A 22697-nucleotide genomic window follows, 5' to 3' on the forward strand; every position below is an offset into this window, starting at 1 on the left:
ATAAGTATTGATAACTCACACATCCGGGAAGGCAGAAGACTGATTGCTCCGACATCAGGAATTCAACGAAATCCATGTCATGCTTAAAAGCTGGGAAAGATGATTTTTGAATTCCAACCTAGCAAAATATTATTGTATACAATAAGTAAAACAACTAATTTCAACAATGTAAGAGTATGATAAAGCACGTGAATGTAAAAAAATTATATTGTTAAAGCAGGGGTCTGTTTAGAAGAAATTTGGGTCCGTCAACGGACCCTTCACAAAATATCTTTTCATTAAAACGGACCTTTCATAAAATATTTTAATTTAAAAACGGACCCTTCAGAAAATGATTTTTCTTTTAATCGGACCCTTCACAAATTTGTTTATCTTCATTATTGTTTTGTTAATTGAATAAACCCTTCCCAGAGGGGAAAATAAGAAAGATGGATGTAAACGAATAAAGTTTTGTCTTCAGCAGACGCTTCTTCCATTATTCGTCAGAAATGAATATTCTGCGTTCAGCAGTATAGGCTAAATACCAGATATTTGTATGTTGTATCCCTAATTTAGAAGCAGCAGTTGCTGTTTGGTTTTGAAAATGTAATTTTTTTAATTATAATTTTACAGGGCTGAGCATAATCTTGTATGTCTTTACAATTTAAAAACTCCTTCAAAAAGTTTTTTGCAATAACCGGACCCTATTTGCACAAATTCATAAAAGCCGGGCCCAGGTTGAAAGAATGCGACTTGACGTTTATTTTATATTTACAAATTACGAAGTAATTTTTTCACAATTTTACAAAAACCGGACCTTTTACAAAATGTCTGGACAGACCCCTGGTTAAAGACATTAAGCAATAGTTTGTCGCTGTTGGAGAGGACAAATGTTCTTTTTTTCCTCATTTCGTTTTTAAAAAGTTCTAAAAAGTAGCGTTGTTGTACTGTTTGCATTTTGTGTATGTTCTTATTCGTCATTAAAATGTGTTATCCGTAATTTTGGGTTTTTAGTATCGATTATTTAGTATCCATATATGTAAGGTGCTATTGCACTATAAAGCACTATTCTTTACATATATATTTTTAAATCGTTATTTAGAAGAAATTTATAAAAGTATATACATTAGAGGTCGTAAATTAATATTTAATTGAGGAAGAAAGTTTTTAGTATGCCCGATCCTCCCTTAAGGAAATAAGGCATGTATTTTGTTGATTAAGAAAATTACAGCGATACAGATTATAAAATATTTAAAATAATTCACCATGATTCATAATAAAACTAAACAATTAAAGATAAATATATAAATATTTTTTATATGCTATCAATATCTACCGAATCACTTGTGCGGAAGGCGAAGTGAAAGACATGAAAACTGGTTTGATTGCCTGATGAAGTTCGAAGAAATTTTCTAGTAATAGACTTTTGGCTTCTTTTTGTTTCCTACAGCCATCAAAAATATTTCAATGTTTTTAATCCTGTCTTTCTTTGTAGTGATTCGATTTACACATTGAGAAATCATTTTTGTTCCTCGCTTAAATATTAATTTACGACCTCTATTGCGTATACCTTTTTTACTTAATTTTGTACAAAGATTCTGAAAATATACATTAAGGGCAGCCCTAACGAAACACCTTAAATAAAGAACGCAAAGTCTAATCTTATAGAAATAAAAATTTGCATGAATGGAGTCATTCGGATCAAATGTCTAAAAATCAATAGTTTGAAGCGATTTGAAATTAATATTATTACCAAGCTTTAGCTTTTCTCTTTTAAACCCGCCCCTAAAGTTTCTACTTTTTGGATAAAGCTATATTTTGTATTTTCACAAAAACCATGAAATGATTCTAAATTGGCAAGAAGCCGTAATTTTCAAAAAATCTTTGACCTAAATATAGTATAAATAGCTATTTTCTTTGTTAGAGCTATTGTCTCTGGTTGTGATTTTTTGAACTATTTTTTGTAAAAAACTTGAATGCCATGCCATGACTTTTGTTGTATTGTTTCATAGTTTAAAAATTTTCAAATATATACATTATTATATACGTGAGTATAACACACAGAGTTCCTGAAATATTTTATGAGTATAATCGAACTCACAAAAAATAAATAAATAAAAAGGAGTTTTTCAGAAGTTGAATAAAATATTTAAATCTAGTATTCTTCATTTATCACCGTTTTGCTCATAATTGTAGAAAATATCACAAAAAACTAGTTTAGTTATTAGATAATCATTTCTGAAGTTATTTATGCTAAATTCATAATTAAATCATAAATATAATAATATTTATGTATGTAATTTAATATATATGCAATTTAATATATATGCAATTTAATATATATGTAAATTAATGTATATAATGTAGTACCATCATGTACATAGCTCCAGCTGGCATAACAGGCTTTAGTCCTGGTACTTCTGCGATAATAGAATAGGCCAGAACTGCATTTCTCTAGAAATAAATTTTAAAATTAAATTACACAAAAATGTAAAAACAAATTTTAAAAAAATCTGAGTTTATCTAAATTTTACTGACGCACTATTTGGAGTTGAATTTTTTGATTGATTTAAGCTATATTTTCCGTCCTAATGTGACAAGTGTGAAATTCTTTATATTACAACAATTCTTCCTTGTTAGTTCTTATAAGAAAATTAAGCTTTTTAATTCGGATGAGCAAACCAACCAAGTTGATTCTTATAAGCAAACTAAAGTATTAACTTATCTTATTAATTCTAAAAAACAAACTAACATTTTAACTAACCTTGCTAGTTTTGGTAAGAAAACTAATTTAACTAGCCTTTTGTTAGTTTTTGTGTGCAAAACTTGTTAGTTGTAAGCAAACTAACAAGTATCTGCGATGAACATCATCCATGACCGTTTTTTCTTTGGAGTGCTCATGACCGTTTTTTCTGCTGAACATGACTTGGATTTTACATTTTTTTCAGATAATTCCTTGTACCAGACAAAAATACGGGCTATTTCTTTACCACATCTTAACAGACTTACTTAAAATGTCTAAAAAAAATTGCCGAAAATTTAATTATTGGTTTACTCTATACGGAGATTTGATTTTTCTCATAATAAAAGAATCGAAAGAAATTAAGATTCTTTCTACACCATTCCTAGTCGTCCAGAAAGACTAAAATTTGTGAAAGGTACAAAAAAGTACTTCCACGTAAAAGGCACAAAAAGAAGTCTGTCTAGTTTACATTTAATGCACTTTCTAAGCCCATTTTTTCAAATTATTCCTCCTTTTTGTCTTCAAAGCATTTAAAAATATGTTTTATATTTTAATTTATGAAATTTTATGACAAGTATTAGTTTAAAAAATTATAATTGTTACTTTAATTCCTTTTCTAAATTCATGCATAAAAATTGGTTCTTATCTGTTCCGGGAGATCTTAAACAAATTGTACAGATTATTTCAATAATATTTAAAAAAAAAAAAAAACATAATTTTTATTTTAATTCTCAGTTTAAAGAAATATTCATGCATAAAAATTGGTACTTATCCGTTTCGAAGGACAGAAAAATACTCATTACCCCAGTACCTGCATACCTATATTAATATATTAGGTAACTTTATTAGCATATTAGCTACCTATATTAGTATTTTAAGTGCCTATTACCTATAGCGCCAATAGTACTTATTACCACAATTAATTAAATGTCACCAGCTTCAATAACAGTATGGTAATTTTTTTGTGCGACCCCCAGTAACGTAAATTGCATGAAAATTTTATGAAAAAAATACTGTCTTACAAAAATAAAGAAATACTAGGAGGCTTCGCCCCCTGCTCGCTATCGCTCGCCATCCCCCGGAACTGCTTTCGCCGTTCATTTCGGATTGCTTCGCAATCCGATGCTCGCTTTGCTCGCTCATTGGATACGTTCTTAACGTCTAGCTTTTGTATACTTTTTAGAACACTGAAGTTCCGAAAACTTTTCACTGTAGAAAATTCTAAACCTGTGCATTTCAATATTAATTTGAAATTGCAAACAGTTCACACATTTTCCTTAATCACACTATTCTAAATTTCAGTTGTTGAGAAAAGTAACTGTTGTAAGTTTTGTTTAAAAGTCTTTCCCACCAGAGGGCTAAAACCATGTGTTGTAAAGCAATATGAAATAGTACTGAACGCCGGATGTAAAGCATCGGCTTCGATGAAGATAATTTTGTGAGAATTTTTTTGATAATTCGGTAAGAATTCCCCCGATTAGCCATATGATGCTCACTACGTGCTCTTGCGCGCCGAAGCCTATCAATTAAAACTTATTAGCGTTTTATATAATATAGATTAGCCATATGATGCTCACTACGTGCTCTTGCGCGCCGAAGCCTATTAATTAAAAATGAAAACTGTTGCCAACGCGAGAAAAGAAATATCACCGGTTTTATTGATACATACGTACGTATTAGCGTTTTATATAATACTAGGAGGCTTCGCCCCCTGCTCGCTGGCTCTCGCCAACCCTCAACCCTCAACAAACGGCCCTCAACGAGGCATTATGGTCTGGGGTGCCATTTCCTTTGACAGCCGGCCCCTTTGGTCGTCATTAGAGGTACACTTACTGCACAGCGGTACGTCGACGACATCCTAAGACCTGTTTTGCTACCGTTCCTTTTGCAGCTCCCTGGGCTGGTTTTTCAGCAGAAAGATGCTAGACCACATACGGCACGTGTTGCTATGAACGGTCTGCAAGCTTGTCAAACTCTTCCTTGGCCTGCCAGATCACCAGATCTCTCTCCAATCGAGCATGTCTGGGATATGATGGGAAGGCGATTGCATCTGGCACGGAATGTTGATGACCTCGTCCGACAATTGGATCGAATTTGGCAGGAAATACCGCAAGAGACCATCCGGGAGCTTTATCGGTCTATCAGCTTGTATCCAGGCTAGAGGCGGGTCAACACCTTATTGAACTTGTTACTGTAACTCTGCAATTAATTATTCAATTGTTCTGAAATTTTAATCATTTACTATTCTGTACATTGTCTTCCTATCCACCATTTTTCGTTTCAATCGGAATACTCCTTCTTGGTGCGTCGATTTTTTTGTTATAGAGTGTAGTTATAAAATTACCTGAACAATTTCAATGCAGTCTTCAAAAAATGTTTCTGGAGTGTCCCTTAAAATGGCAGGCAATGCTCCTTGCACAATAGTATTGCTTCCAATGATCCTTTGGCTCAATGCTTGTAGTCCACGGCGGACCTGTAATTTTGAATGTTTATTTGTAATCAAAATAATTTGCTACAATTACTAATAATAATTATGTCTAGGGCCGTAAAAGCCCAGTGGTTAGAGAATAATATTGCTGTTTACAATGTATTATTGTTTGCAATAATATTTCTTCCAATGATTCTTTGACTCAATGCTTGTAGTCCACGACGCACCTGTAATTTATTTGTACACATGTAATCAAAATAATTTACTACTATTACTAATAATAATAATGTGTAAGGCCGTAGTAGCCTAGTGATTAAATAATCGGGCGTGATCGGGTTCAATCGTACCACGGAATACAATATTATTGCTTTTTACAATAGTATTGTTTTCGATGATCCTTTGGATCAATGCTTGTAGTCCATGATGGACCTATTATGAGTAATTTTGAAAGTTTATTTGACACACGTAATGAAAATAATTGACTACTGTTACTAGTAATAATAATGTCTCGGGTCCTAGTAGCTCAGTGGTTAGAGAATCGAACGGGATCGGGTGCAATCCTCGACTCCGCTAAAACCTATAGAGTACATGCGATAAATGTGCTCGTAAAATCTGTGGAATCGGAAGTCCCGTAGTCGGTCGCTGCGTGGTACCATGGGTACAGGGATCTGGAGAAAATTTTCTTCCCTTTCCGATCTGTGTCTAAACTGAGGAAGTGGTTTCGCGAATGAGTGGTGCTGCCATCTATCCGTGGGGTTCTGAACTAAGAACGCACTTTCAACCTTTCAGTACTCTCTTGTCAAACGAAAGGCGCACCTTCCTGGTTAATTTACAAAAGGCCAATGGCTGGCGAACTTGGTGTCGTCATGTGTCAATATAAGGAACAACATAATATACTGCACTGATGTTTCTTTTCTAATTGTTTAATAAAGTATTAATTAAAAAAAAAAATAGTAAATGTCTGAAATTTCTCAAACATCCTGTAAAAATAAGAGATTTTTTTGTGAGTAGCGATTTCTGAAATTAATATTACATTTACAGATAGTTTTCAGGCATACATTCTTCACAAATACTTAGTATCAACGCTTAGTAAATCTACATTGTAATTGGTTAAGAAAAACTTGGTTCAAAACTTATTTATTTTAATAAAATCATAAAATATTAACTCAATGAAAATTCATATTTATATAGCTGCGAACAAAACCAAGTTGAATTATTTTCCTTTTTATATAGAGAGAAAAACGAAAGCTTTATCTTTACCTCTTTTCCAAATATATTTTGTCGATCATGAATTAAAATCCAACCCATTCTCCATCCTGGCACAAGAAATCTAGATTGTAAATAAAAATAAAAAAAAAGATGAATTAAAATTCTACTTTTCTAACGACAGATTTAATAATTTACACTTAGATGCTTTAACAAAACGAGGAACCCTCACTTGAATATTTTAGCATTCATGGGGGGAGGGGGAATAATAAATAACTAAACGTTTTCCTTTTTTTATTTAATGATTTTTAAGATCTTATGTCTCCGTCAAGGACATGTTAATAAAAAATAATCATCTGATAGAATGTCACAAGTTACTCAACCAGAGTTACTCACCACATTAAGCAATATTTACTTCCAATCTTTTTCCGTTGACATTAATTCTGCTGAATAAATATAGGGCTTGTTCTGTAAAACTATTTCCCTGTACAGCATTGGAATACTGTAACAAATACCACATTAAGGAAAGGCAAATTTTCCATCCTTTATTTTTTCGCTATTAATTTTATAACTGCGGAATAAATACATGACTTAGCCTACAAACATTTTCTCTGCACTGCATTAAACTATTGCAGCAAATACCACAGTCGGAAGAATGTTTAACTTTTTATTATTTGAGGATAATTTTTTGTTTTTGAAAAAAAATCCGTTAAGTCTGTAAAACTATTTTTTTTTTTTTTTTTTGCACAGTATAGAAAAATTACCGAAAATATCGCATTAATAAAAAAAGGTGAATTTAGTAACTTAGAATAACGTAATTTAGCTTTTATTTATTTGCCTGAGTTAAAATTTTGGAAAAAAAATACTAGTTTTTGCTAAATTTACCTTAAAAATATTTTTAGCAAAAAACCAAATCAATTTTCTTCAGCTTAAACAAAAATAAAGCAAGAAATTTAATAGAGCTAAAAGAACAATAATAAATTTGTAAGTATATATTTCCAGCGAATATAGTTCGCTAAAATAAAAAATGACTGTTTTATATTCAAAGTACGCGAACAAACATGGCTGAACCATTAAGTATTTGTCAACATTCAAAACTCTAAGCAATGTCTCAGAAATATAAATAGAATTCAGACAAACTTTTTTGTTAATCCGCCGCAAGACAGAATTGGAACATCAGTTGATAGAGAAGCAATGGGATAAAACACTTGTCCACGGAAAACCTAAAAATAAAATAAAGATTTAAAAATTGGAATCAATCCATAAAACGTATTCCTTTTGGACATCATTTAAGAAAGAATCAAAAAGAACATTTTATTCCCTTGAATAATAAATACAGTTATAGTGTTGGTGATTCTTTTTACGTATTTCAGAACTGATTATTTATAGCATAAGTCGGCTATCGAAGATATAGCATCCGGTAAAAGTCATATAACCCGGTGCAAAACTGCACAGAATTAGTAAAAATGTATGAAAGGTTCCATAATTCAGTCTGTATTTGAAAAGTCTATTGTAAGCGATGTACAGTTGGAAATAAATAGAACACCTTTGAGCGTTTGATATATTAATAGTGGAAATTTTTATAACTAAGTTTCAATCATCGTGATCAGAGTCGCGGTGGCTCAGGGGCGAGCGCTCGCCTCCCTATGAGGTGTCAGAGGTTCGAATCTAGTTCTGCCATAAATTGCTGGTCGATATGAATTCTGCACCCGGCTCACACCAACCACAGTGCTGACGTAAAATATCCCCAATGGTAAACGGTTCATGAGTTGGAGTCCCCTTGCTGCCGGGCTAACCGTGGGTGGTTTTCGTGGTTTTCTTCTCAATGTAACGCAAATACGAGCTATTTTCATTAAGAAGTCCTCCATGAAGACTAGTTTCTCCAAATGCTTGATCCAGGACCTCCTTTGTCTTCTGGATTGGGTTCAAAATTACAAGGCTACGGAATTGAACATCGATAGTTGTAAACTCAGAATTGGGTCGGCGTTAAAACGTCGATTGTAAAATATGAAAAAATAATTGCGGTTACCTAGTACAGACTAATTAGGTAGTTGATTTTAATAATTAAATTAAAATTTAGATAAGCAAACTCAGAAATTTTTTGGGGAGGATTTGGTTTCTTTAAAATAGGTAAAGCTAATTTTACATTCTTTTTAATTTAGCTTTTCAAGAAACAATATACCACTCAGATAATTTGTTTTACTTTTTTATTTTTTTAGCAGCACTTTTTAAATAACATTTAGTTAGAATACGTTTCGTCAATTATTTTATCTTAGCGCAGATCTAGAAACTCGTTTTCATGAACGGGCATAATTAAACTGTATTTTCATAACACTAAAAAACACTATTAAAATCTTTTATGGGCACTCATCTTAACGGTGATGGTTTTGAAGTGACAAGGTGTAAATTTTTGAAATGAAAAAAAAAAGCAATTAAATGTATGGCAATGTTAATAAGTCACTCTAAATAATGATATGCATCAGCTCGCATAATGATATAAAAATTAAATAATAACATGATCTTGTATATATTAAAGTGATTTCGGAACATTTTTCCCATTGACACTTTTAATCAGATGAACAAGTAGATTGCTAAATTGGCTTTATAATAAACTCCACTGAAACTCATTTAATTCAGGACACGTTTCACTCTTTTTCATTTAAAACTTTATAATCACAACCACAAATAACTGAAAATTTATCAGAAGACGATTGTTTGTACTGAACTAAACTTTCAAATGATATATTATAAAATTTACTTTCTCATATTAAGTTGAAAATTAAAAAAAAAAAAAAAGAAAACGATAGAGGTTGAGGGGCAGTAGTTTAGGCAGATCTATCCTATCTAAGTTGCGTAAAAAATATTCATTTGATGAATTTTTTATATTTTTTTTATAACCGTCGTTGGACAGCCGATTCAACTTTTGGGTTTGCGACTACTAATGTCCAACTACGTAGCCTTGTAATTTTGAACCCCATCCAGAAGACAAGGAAACTCCTGGATCGAGTATTGTGAGAAATATATTATAAGCCTAAATTGAGCACACGAGCTTGAAAATGTATGTAATTTCTATAAAGCAACAAAGCAAGGAGAAGCAAACAGTGTTTTCACTACAGAGCGAGAACGCGAGAATCTCGCATATTTTTTTCTTTTCTCGCAATAAAAAATGATAAACGCGAGAAGTTCGCGCACTCTATTAATCAATTTCAAAATGCGCGAATTTTGGAAAAAAATTTCGTCTTTCGCCATTTTGAATAAAACCCGTTTCACTTTTCTTCCTTGAACTTTCATTATTTTGAACATCGGTCCTTGATTATCTAGCTCCCCTATTTGCCAGTATTGTTCAGAACTGGTGCGAACAGCAGAACACCCCCCTCCCCGAACCACGGAACCCTTTCAGAGCACATTTCTCTGCGATCATGTGTTCACCGTAGGTAAGGTATCTTCATGTAAGTCGTTTACATTTTTTGTGCATGAATGTAAGATGGACAAATACCTTGTTAAGGCGACATCTTCTACTCCGTAGCGAACAAATGAAAATGAAACAAATGTCCGTAGAAACGGTCAAAACGAAACAAATACGGATATTTTTTAACCAAATAAATATAATAGCTGTTGAAAAAGTAGATATAGAACATTTTCCATATGATGATGCAGCAAAAATATTCAATTAGAAGATTTTAAAAATGTATTGTAATTAAAGAAAAATTTTTTTTTCCAAATCTATTCGTGTTTTTTTAATTTGTAGAAATCTCACTTAACTTTTTGAAATCTCACCCTGTTTTTGAGAAAGGGTGAGAAATTCTCTCCCATTTTTTTTCTGTAATGAAAACACTGGGTTCATAAAGTTAGACAAATTTCTATCATGCAAAAACTAAGTGATCTTGTGAATTCCAGTCAGCCATAAGATTGTTTAGTTAACAATATATGTGTTAATAATAACATTGGAACATTGCGTCTTTATCAGCATATTTGGAATAACTATAATTTTGACAGATAGTCATGGTTCTTTATATGAAATTAATCGATAATTTTTTTTCTTAGCTTTTGTAAATTTTACGATATTTACGTGATTGCATGAAGATGACAGTAGCAATACTAATGTGATAAAAAAAACATGCATAGAGAGTTGAGAACCTTTTTCCTTTTTGTTCAACGCAGAGAAGAGAATATTTCCAATAACTTCAAAGGTGGAGCAGCAGTCGATCGTAACATCAATCAGGAACATCATCAGTTACTTCAGATAATTGTCTAAGTCCTCGTTTTTTACAGTATTAAAATCGGCTTGTTTCAATTTATTGGTACATTCTTGTGTATTAATATAATCGTATTGCATTTAAATATGCGACTAATGTTGCCATCTGACTGCAATCATTAAAAGTATGAAATTAATAACAAACTGAACTCCATTAATTAAAGTAGAAAAATTAATTAAATGAAGGAATATATGACAAAATAAAAATATTAGGTCTTACAAAGTCTTCGTAAATTTCATCTGCAATTATTGGCACACATCTTCTGGCAGCTACGCCCAAAATGGCTTCTAAATGATACTTTGGAAATACAGAGCCACAGGGATTCGAAGGATTGTTGATGATGATGGCAACTGTTTGACTATCGATTTGGCTTTCAAGATGGGCTAAATCCACCTGCCATCCATGATTTGGCTAAAAAGGAAAGAACAAGAAAATATCGTCATCACGATCCTTGAGAAAATTATCGGAGCAGATGAAAAAAATTCCATGCTTTTTTTTAAAAAAAACTTCCTGCATCAAAATATTAAGAACAGTTAATTAGAAAACGCTAATTCTTTTGAATATTTTTCGAGCAAATTAGGATGGAATTTAAACTAAATGACTTACGATGGAGTGAAGCGAATTGAGGAACTTGATATAAGAATCAGGTAAATCCAAATTTTATTCTTTTTTCTTTATTCTTGATTATAGCTTATACAACTTTTCTTAATACTTTTTGATCCCCACCAATCAATTATGAATCTGAACTAACATTGTCTTTGTCATTTTAACTTCGATTAACCTTGTCATTTCAAATAGATAAACGAGAAATAAAAATTCGATATATCGCTCATGGGCTGCAATAGCGGCGTAACTCAAAAAATCATGTTTTGAGATAATTGGGTTTAAAGTAATCATTGCTAAGGAAAATGCTAAAGAAATGCTTTAGTTTGCTTAAATAATGCATTAAGAAGAATAATGCATTATGCCACAAATAAAACGGTATTCAACTTCAATGCCACGCCAGACAGAAAACTGTCGCCGCGACTGCTCAGGATGGAAAAGTAACTGTGCAATATTTTCACGTGTTCAAAAAGAGGCTGTTAGTTTCAAAATGATGGACCAACTGTCCAATCATCTGCATCAACCCTATCTTTCTTTTAAGAAGTTTTTAAAGCTGATTTCCAAGACTCCCGAATTCCAGTCTTGTCCCTTACTGGCTTGTTTCTACTGTGATAGTTAAAAATCTGTTGCATATGTAAGTTGCTCGATACGAGGGTTGCTATTTATATTTCTGGCCTAACAATGAAAAAGCAAATATGTAGGATCGAAAATGGTTTTATTGTTTTTCAAAATATTCTCCATGATGATCAATACACTTTCGCATGCGTTTGAACCAATTTTCAAAGCACTTTTTCCAGTCCGATTGAGGTAACTCCAGAACATACGTTTTGAATGAATCAACCGCTTCTTCGGGGGTCGAAAATCGTTGTCCACGTAATTTATTTTTGATGTGTGGGAATAAGATGAAGTCATTGGGTACTAAATCAGGGCTGTACGGCGGATGACCCATCAGTTCGATCTTTCGCTAGGTCAGAAATGCCTTTGTTTGAGTCGATGTGTGAGAGCTCGCATTGTCATGATGAAGAACGATTCGCCTGTTCTTCTGCTTTTTTCGAATTTCACCGATGACTTCTGGCAAACAAATAGTCATGTACCATTCAGAATTGACCGTCCTGCGTTGCTCTAACGCCACTGTTGCCACATGACCGTTAATACCGAAGAAACAGGCAATCATTTGTTTCGATGTGCTTCTTCCTCGAACAACTTTTGTTGGTTTTGCCTCGTCTTGGAAGACCCATACAGTAGATTGCTGTTTTGTTTCCGGCTCATATGCATAGATCCATGATTCGTCACCTGTGTAGATGTTATACACAGCCTTTGATGTACCTTGAACGTATTTTTCCAACATTTCCTTGCACCAATCGACACGAGCCTTTTTTTGAGCGTTTGTCAGATTATGCGGGATCCAACGCGAACAAATTTTTTTTACGCTCAAATGTTCATGCAATATTTTATTGATGCTAGTCATACTAATGTCCAAAGACGCCTCTATCTCACAATATGTCACATGACGATCTTGCTTTATCAGTTCACGCACAGCATCGATCTTTTCTGGCACAACAACGGATTTTGGACGACCTGCACGGGATTCGTCCTGGATCGAACATCGACCACGATTAAATTCGTTATACTAATTTTTTACAGTGCTGTAGGATGGCGCTTTATCGCTGAATAAAAAATTAAGTTCATCGAAGGACTCTTGTCTTGACAATCCACGTCGAAAGTTATGAAAAATAATGGCACGAAAATGTTCACGATTCAATTCCATTTTTTGAAAGAGAAGAACTTTTCAATTTACTGTCAACAACACAAATGAAGCTATAATGGTAAATCGTCTGCTGAATTTATGTTTAAAAATATCAAACTTTCGATTAAAATCGCCTGCGGTCGCCTAGCAACACTTACTGTTGCCAAGGCCAGAAATATAAATAGCAACCCTCGTATCCATTACCGAAAGTAATTCGAAAATTTTAAAACAAATCGAAATCCCTCAAATTTTGGTAAATAACTCCGATAATCTTGTTAAGCGAAGCGATTGTTGGCAATTTGTTAAGTGATAAATAGCGAGAATTTATCATTTCTTGTAATTTTTGTTCATTAAACATTCTTTTTCTCAGTTTTCCATGTGTCATTATTCTGGGCTGCGATTTATTTGGGACATGCTGTATCATGGTGGGTAAGGTGAGTAAAAAACGACTTTATACTAACTCATTGCACTTACCAAAAGGTCGTATGCTTTTGTTTCAATGCCCATAGACTCGGCGATAGTTCTGTAAATTGAAAATCCAGGTCGAGGTATCAAAATATTTTGGCCCGGGTTAGCCAAACCAATAATGCACATTTCCAAAGCATGAGAACAACCACTTGTGAGAATGACATCCTGGAAAATAAACAATAAGCTTAATCTAGTTAAGAAAAGACATTTTATAATATTTCAAAAGCAAAGGAAGGATTGAAATTCTAAAAAAAGAAGAAAATAGTATATTTAAAAATTTATAAATAAAAAGATTATAAAAAAATTAAATTAAAAGTAAGTAACCGCGAAAAGATAAAACCTCTCACTTAGCCCACGGTGGTGCGTTCTGAATTTGTAAAATTGTAGAATATAACCGTTTTTTTTGCATATATATATATATATATATATATATATATATATATATATATATATATATATATATATATATATATATATATATATATATATATATATATATTTGTGGGGACGGCATGAGTGGTCGTCTTTGAAAATGAGAGACACTGTACTTTAACAAAACATATATTAAACGCTAAATTTACATAAAGATGGACGATAAACAAACCCAGAAATAACACAAAATAAATGAGTTCGTCATCGTGAAGTTAAAAGCATCATTGCTGCCCCTCTCTGGAATTCATCAGTGTCTCCTTTTTTATTAGTTCCATTACGCGCTCCCGTGTCTCTCGTGTCTTTGGGAAAGTCGCACGGGGTCTAACTTGCAGCTTACATAATCTGTCATAATCTGGTTGGATCTCTAGCTAGATCAGCTTACAGCACAGGAACTGGTACTATAGATTGGAACTGGCACTACAGATAGGAACTGGCACTACATATACATACATATATATATATATATATATATATATATATATATATATATATACATTGTTCATAATATTAAAGCCAATCGCATTCGATGGCTGGGACACCTTTATAGATCTGAAGACCAAAACCCCGCAAAAAAAGTAACTTTTTCTAAACCAGAAGGTACAAGAAAAAGGGGTCGTCCACCGACTAGGTGACTGGAAGCAGTTGAGAGGGACCTAAAGATATTTGGAATAACTAACTGGAAGGCCATGGCACAGAATAGATCAGGGTGGCAAAAACTAATTGGTTACTTTTAAACTTAACTTCAAAAACTTTTGTAGTAGAGAAATATCAAATTCTGAAAAAATATTTTAAAAATAAAAAGTGCAAATAAATTATGACAGGGTTATCATCTCACCGCGTAATCCTGCCATAGTTTCTTTACATTTTGAGAAAGAAAAACGTTAAATGTTTACTATAGGTTTACCTGAACGAAATTTTTCTCTTAGCTTTAAATTTTAAATTGCTTATGTGAGCGTCCTTTGAACCCTTTTCGGAACAACGAATTCCAATTGAAGATCTCTTTGTTGTTTAAGGAATGGTAAACGTTTAAAGGCAATTATTTTTAAATTTCTAGTGGCTTCTAACATTTGTTGAATTAGTGTTGCCAAGCTAGCTACAAGGGTTAAACTAGATTATTTTATTCTCCCATTATACAATCTTTTGGAAAGCGTGAACAATTTTCAACTTCATCTACGAAAAGACTAGAACAAACTGACATTTTAGTTGCTGATTGATCCTGACCTTCGTGATATGATTGATTGATTTAATTTGGCATGAATAGTGGCATCATCAACAGTAACGATTTTGAAACATTTTATTCTTTTCAGTGATTCTGCGTTATCGCGATAATTATCTAAGAGCGACGAAGGTCAAGTTAAAAGTGGTATGATTTCTGACATAATCGTTTGTCGTTTCTGCAACAATCCAGAAGATGCCAAGGAGATGAATTTTGCTTCGTTCTGTACTGTGTCTCATCAAATGAAAGCTTACGAGTCATTATCCTTATTAATGTTATTTCACATGTGCTTCCGAGATAATCTCGACGTAGAATCTGCAATCTTATCATGTTAATCTCAATGTTTCTTAACTGTGGTCTGTTGATGAAAGTTTGATACTTACGAAAGTTTTAAGATTTGTTTTTGTGTAAAATATTTTTATTTAAGACATTAAAGAATAATGACACCATAGATTATTCGATACACGTGAGTCCACGTGACTTTCGTTTATGTAGCAAAGCAGTTCATTTGATTTTCTTTGATATGTATATTTTAATTCCATCATTGAGACTTTATTTTTACGCGTATCTCAATGAAATTAGCGCTTTTTTCCCTTTTTGTTTAGTTTTCTAGGCAGCTCATTTGTTCAATTTTATTTGATATGAGTATTTTATTTACATCATTGAAACGTTGTTTTTATGCATGTCTAATATGAAATATTTTTCTTCTTCTTTCCGGCGACTTTTTGTGTTCATACTGAGTCACAGCTTTTCTAAACGGCGATCAGTTGATGGATCTATGATACTTATGAAAGTTTTTAGATTTGTTTTTGTGTAAAATGTTTTTATGTAAGATCACACGAAATAAGGAAAGCATAGATTATTCGATACAGGATTCCTCGTGACTTTTGTTTAGTTTTCTGGGCAGTTCATTTGATTAATTTTATTTGATATGAGTATTTTATTTACATCATTGAAACGTTGTTTTTATGCATGTCTAATATGAAATATTTTTCTTCTTCTTTCCGGCGACTTTTTGTGTTCATACTGAGTCACAGCTTTTCTAAACGGCGATCAGTTGATGGATCTATGATACTTATGAAAGTTTTTAGATTTGTTTTTGTGTAAAATGTTTTTATGTAAGATCACACGAAATAAGGAAAGCATAGATTATTCGATACAGGATTCCTCGTGACTTTTGTTTAGTTTTCTGGGCAGTTCATTTGATTAATTTTATTTGATATGAGTATTTTATTTACATAATTGAAACGGTATTTTTTCGCATGTCTAATATAAAATATTTTTATTCTTCCTTCCGTCTTCTTTTGGTGTTCGTTCTGAGTCACAGCTTTTCTAAACGGCTCTCAGTTGATGGATCTATGATACTTACGAAAGTTTTCAGATTTGTTTTTGTGTAAAATGTTTTTATGTAAGATCTCGCCAAATCAAGAAAGTATAGATTATTCGATACGAGTAATTCCACGTGACTTAATGTTTAGTTTGCAAGGCAGTTCATTTGATTTGATCTGTATTTTATTTACGTCATTAAAATGTTATTTTTATGCATGGCTCGTATTTGTCAATGAAATAATTTTTTTTTCTTTTCGGCGTTTTTCTTGTGTTTATATTGAGTCACAGTATTTCTAAACAGCTGTCACTTGATAGGTTGATGATACTTACGAAAGTTTTTAGATTTGTTGTGTAAAATGTTTTTGTACAACCTATCACGAAATAACGAAAGCATAGATTGTTCGATACGGGTGATTCCACGTGATTTTTGTTTTTGTAACAAGACAGTTCATTTTAATAATTCTATTTGAAATTTGCATTTTGGTTACATCATGGATTACATTCAATTGGTTACATTTATTTTCACGCTCATCGCAAAGAAATAATAACTTTGTTTTCCCCTTCAGGCGTATTTCTGTGCACAGCGATTTTAAACGGTGGTCAGTTGATGGAAGTATGATAATTACGAAACTTTTTAGATTTGTTTTTGTTTAAAATGTTTTTACATCAGACCTCCCGAAATTATAAAAACAAAAATTATTCAATACATGTAATCCCTCGTGATTTTCGTTAAGTTTTCAAGGCAGTTCATCAGATAAATCTTCTTTGCTATGCGTGTTTTAGTTACATCATAGAAACTTACGAGGGTTTATAATATTTCCCATGTGTTTAAACCCATATATTAGACATAAAATAATAATTTTTCAATTGATTTGAGTTTTAATCTCCATGGATTAAACAGTATTGGAGCAGAGCTAGGGCATAAGATAACTCAGGTGATGCCCATGGTCAAATTATGTAATTTATTAGAAGAGTTATCTGAAACTTAAGAATAGAAAAAAAGAGGTTTATATTTCAGCTCTGAGCCGTGGTGGCTCAGGGGATAGAGCGTCCGCCTCCCAATGAGGGGAATCGGGTTCGAATTCCAGCCATGGCTGGTAAATAAGAATTCCCGGTTCGCACTGACCACAGTGCTGATGTAAAATATCCTTAGTGGTAGATGGATCATGAGTTAGAGCCCCTTGCTGTCAGGCTAACCGGGGGAGGTTCTCTTGGTTTTCCTCTCCATGTAACGCAAATGTGGGTTAATTCCAGCAAAAAGTCCGCCACGAAGGCAAAATTTCTCCCTACACTTGATCTAGGAGTTCCCTTGTCTTCTGGATTGAGTTTAAAATTACAAGGCGTAACATTACATTAACATTGCAGAGTTAAACATTAGTAGCCGTAAACCCTAGATTGGGTCGGTTGTTCAACGACGGTAATATAATATATATTTCAGCGCTGGGGATATAGTAACGGGATGAAGAGGAGCTAGTAACGACCAAAGTGAGTTCAAATCACGTCGTAATCCTTAGGGGAAAAAATTTTGTTAAATAATTTTTTGTGGGTTGGTGAGCGTAATCGAGCAGGTAGATTAACCACCTCTCCCCATTATAAAGTATGTATGAGAAAATCAACCAGAAAAGTAGAACTAACTTCTGGTTCGAGAATTGCATTTTCTCTTGAAGCATATTCAGCCACTGCAATTCTTGATTCCCGATATCCTGAAAAATATAAAATTAAGTAATTAATAAAGTTATCTTTTATTGATAAAGAATCTTTACTTTTATCAATCAGTAAAAATAACTCTTACATATTAAGACAAGTTCCTTACTCGACTCTAATAATAAATATTGCATTGACAACTGAAATACAGGCATAGTTCTACATCAACGTTTCCCAATGTTTTTCGACAATGGAACCCTAAATAACTAACCTTTTTGCTTTGGTATTTTAATTACTTACTTATATCACTGTTGTACTTGCTTATGTAAAATTACCTTTCATTCGGAAAATTCTTTCTAGATTATTATTTTTATGACAACGAGTACACTAACTTAATAATATGAATGAAATATTTTAATCGTTTTATGATCAATAAACTCAAATTGGGGTAACTAAATTTAGTCTAGTAATTAATTTCTCTTTTTGGTGTATATACATAAGATGAAAATTAGTAAAGCAAGCCGAATTATGATTTTCTTGAAATAAAAATGAAAAAGAACTGCTGTGAACGTTGAAAAAGGTTATTACGGAATTTTATTTCTTTGTTAACGAATTCAGTTATTTCATTTTGATTTGAAAAACGTAATGGGGGAAAAAACACGAATGCACTATCTTATATATGCATGTCCTTTTCATTATTTATTCAATATATTGTTGCTAGAAAAGTTATATTTTAAAATATTTTCACTATTTTCATTGGTATTTTACTTTAAAATAATTTTATACAGGTAACTGAAATAGGATAATGGATTATTGATTGAATCTAAGTATAATTAAAGGTTTCAAAAATCATTTCTGAATAAGCAAAATAAACCCTATTCTCGGAATTCCTTTAACTTTTCCATGGAACCCTATAAGGCTCCGCTGAACACCATAATTTGCAAATTACGGAGATTTTCTTTAATTAAGGAAAGAACGCACAATATATTTGTATTTTTTTTAAAAGTGAAAATTAATTACCAGTTGATGGTGCGTATCCATTGTAATCCATAGAAGTGACGCTTTCGATGACTGCTGATGTGATTTCTTCGCATGGTTTTAAATTTCCAAAAATAGTTGGATCACCTGCAAGCAAGTTTCATAGCACATTGAGAAGAATGAATGAGGTGCTATAGAATTTTTAGTGGATGAAGGAGGTGTTATAGAATTTTTAGTGGATGAAGGAGGTGCTATAGAATTTATAGTGGATGAAGGAGGCGCTATAGAATTTTTAGTGGATGAAGGAGGCGCTGTAGAATTAAGTGAAACAGTACTATAAATAAAAAAGTGAATAGTTGTCGCATGAACTTTCCAGTTCTTAAGGGGAGTCGGTAGGGATATACCAATACAAGCTAAAACTGACCTTTTATGATGTACTTTTTCTCAGCATCTTAACAAGATATTGATTCAGTATTTTTCACAGAATATCATATTTACACTGTGATAACTGTTACTGATTATCTTAAGAAATTTTTTTTAAAAATTATGAACTGAGCAAAAATTTTGAGCAAAAATCTTTCACAATTCAAAAAGCATACCTGTTAAATCTAAAACACAGTATACAACTGAAATAATCTCAAATATCCACAAAAAAATTTCAAAGCGATATCGCAGGTAGTTTCTTAGAAAAAGGAACATCGAAAAAGGTCAATTTTAGCATTATTGTTGTATACCCTACGAACTCCCCTTAAACACTTAAATATATTAAGTTAAAGAGACACTAATAGCTTGAAAGTTGTATATGAAGATATGGAAGATTTTACAATCAATTTTATCTTAGCTCTAGTAAGACGCAAAATTGGCCCCAAAAATGTTCTAAAAAGGAGGGTCAATCACGGAACCGATATTAGAAAACCTAGATTTTGGCAACAATGGATCTAAATAGGGTTGGACAATTATATGTACCTAGTTGCTAACTTACTCAGTCGTTGCGAAAGAGTAGTTGTATAAGAATATATAAAGTATTAATAGTTTAAAGATATTAATAGCATTGATAGTTTCTAAAATGTAAATTACTTCGGCAACACTCAGAAGCATAATTTCCTAGCTATTATATATCTTATATACATTAATTAAATTATTGATTTGTCATGATAGGGGAAAACAATTTAAGATTTAACATTTAAAATTAAGATTTATAGGTTAAAACATGAATGCTAGCCCTAAGAAAGATTTTTTTTTCTCAGCCCTTTTTTTTCTCAGCCAATAGTATTTAAACTTTAAAAAAAAAAAAAAACCCCTCTTAATAAGACATTTTAATTGGGTATTTTTGGAATCACAATCAACCGAGGTCAGAAACTGTTCTGAAAGTACTTGTCCCGCAGTGGACTGATCGTTAAGACGCGGTTCCCAGCAGATCGCCGAAATCAAGCAACACTGGCTGCTGTCAGTGTGCGGGTGGATGACCACTTGGATTAGTCTGCGTAGGCACCGAGGGTGTCCGGCATTGGTCCTCGTTAATCTGTTCTACCGTAAAGTGCTCGACTTCGCATGCATGTCGTCGAGCTACCGTCTCCCCTCTGCAGAGGATCAAAATTGTGACGGCATGTCTTCAGATCATCCTCAGGGATGTTTCTCGGACTATCGCCAATAGCCCATTATGCAGCTCTAGTGTGACGTAAATGAACTACAGCAACAACTAAAAGTATTTTCTACTCCTAAAAATAATTTCGTTCTCATTTGAATTAAAAATAAAGTATCCCTCCATAATAAGAAATGGCATGGGCTAATGTTACATTTTGTTTGTTGCGCAAAAACTATAAGACTATGTTGATTTATAATATAATTCGAAAATCTTTGTAAAACCAGGAATGGCAACAACTGAAAGAGCGGGTAAGAAACAGCAACACATGCTGTGGTTTCGCGGTAATATTCTTGTTAGTGTTTGTGTATTATTCCTTAATAAATATTTTATTTGTTACACAAAGTAATTAATTACTATGTTATAACCACATTGGTGATCCAGACGTGATATGAACTCGCCTACCCTGAAAGTAACGCCTACTTCGATGGACAGTAAACCTTGTAGAGTTGATTTGCTATTTCTGACTGCGACATTGTTTTCCTCACGGTGTTGCTGCTTAGTTTCAGTCGCACACGACGGGAGCCTGCACACATTCGATTGCTAATAGCAACACAGCATAAAACAGCTCTAACCACCAGCGCTCAAAGCCCGGTAATCTTAATACAGCTCTCCCGGAAAACAGCAATAAATCTACTTTTGGTATCCGTTCCATCGAATTCTATCACAGATAAAATTCTGGTGGGGGAGTAATGAATTTCTAAGGTGCGTAGAAAAGTGAACAGGGATTACGATATAATAAAAAAAATCATAACATTTGATAATTAGTTCGAGAATTTTTTTGGAAAAAATACCTTACTGTCCGCTTTACTAACCGCAATAATAAAACTACAGAGCATGCTGAAAGAGCTATATTTGCTTATAAATTTATAACAGAATTTTTTTTCGAAATCCCAATTTGTTTGAAAATTATTGCACCTTTAAAATTCTTTTTTGTTAATTTTTTTTTTTACTTTTCTTTTTTAGTTACATTTTGTGCTTTGCTACTCAAAATCTATATAAATCGAAAAAAAGAAAGAATTAATGGGCTTACTGATACTGCATTTCTTAATTTTGTTTATCACGCCACTCAAAATATTTTCATTTCGTTGCTCCCAATAATAAACTGCTTTATCAGAAAAAGGGTGAAAAGAATTGTGGTCATACTGAACATTTCATTCCTTTCAAGATATAGCAGACTTCAGTTTCGTTATCAAGTTTTGTCGCTATCAACAAGAATCTGCATCGCGGGGAGTTAAGTTGAATACTAAAGTAGCAGATTCCTGGGTCATGTTTGATTAAATGACTCCAGTTATGTCTGTAAGAAAAAGAATGTGTCTGAAAAGAAAAATGATAAAAAACCTCAAACATTTATCAATCATCATTTTGATTATATTGATAGAAAGAAACCCTAAGGAAAAGAGGTTGCGTATTCAGAAGCTTTCATTATTAGTGAGTATACTTAAGAGCAAACAGGAAAATAAACTAAGACTAACAAAATTATTTATACTGGCTAAATTATTAGACGTAGTATAAGATTCTATGTAAAATCTTAATTATCAGGGGATACTATACAGCATTACTGTTTTTAGACTGCTGAAACCTGTTTATACTTATTTTTGTTCGTGTATCGATTTGTTGACATTGCAATACATTACGTTAAATATAAATAGAAACAGGAAGCATATAAAAAATCTCCCTAATAAAAACCCATTACACGTAGGGGAGAGTCGGGTAGCCCCGCCCAGCGGGTACCCCCGCCCACAGTCAATTTCATGTGTATAGAATACTTTTTCAAGTCAATGGGCCATCGGACATTAATTGTTGTATTAAAAAAAGATTATTTTCAAAGTTTAAAGTATTTATGCAGCTGTTAACATGGTAAACAATAGTTTTGAAAATATGTTGAATACAGTAGTCATGAAATTAAGAAAAATTGGTTGAATGTTTCGATTAAACTTCATTTTAATACTAAAAAAATAATTTTTTCTATACATACAGCATTAAAGTATGTAGTCTTAAGTTTAATTTGCACAAAGAAAGAAAT

The 22697-nt window shown here is 32.6% G+C and overlaps 1 protein-coding gene across 2 annotated transcripts in view; it reads right to left on the minus strand.

The window, feature by feature from the left end:
• Tat (Tyrosine aminotransferase) overlaps window positions 1-22697 on the minus strand; it is a 40007-nt gene that overhangs the window by 1683 nt on the left and 15627 nt on the right. For both annotated transcript variants that reach the window (XM_071182468.2, XM_087161444.1), the window contains exons 3-11: window positions 19072-19176; window positions 18043-18110; window positions 13437-13595; window positions 10832-11023; window positions 7497-7579; window positions 6411-6480; window positions 5067-5195; window positions 2350-2433; window positions 20-118 (exon numbers count right to left, since the gene is read on the minus strand). In XM_071182468.2, coding sequence (XP_071038569.2) covers window positions 20-118; window positions 2350-2433; window positions 5067-5195; window positions 6411-6480; window positions 7497-7579; window positions 10832-11023; window positions 13437-13595; window positions 18043-18110; window positions 19072-19176 — 989 coding nt within the window. The remainder of the gene's footprint in view (window positions 1-19; window positions 119-2349; window positions 2434-5066; window positions 5196-6410; window positions 6481-7496; window positions 7580-10831; window positions 11024-13436; window positions 13596-18042; window positions 18111-19071; window positions 19177-22697) is intronic.

This window comes from Parasteatoda tepidariorum, chromosome 4 (genome assembly GCF_982258835.1).
Source record: "Parasteatoda tepidariorum strain Cologne lab strain chromosome 4, Ptep-v5.0, whole genome shotgun sequence".
NCBI lineage: Eukaryota > Metazoa > Arthropoda > Arachnida > Araneae > Theridiidae > Parasteatoda > Parasteatoda tepidariorum.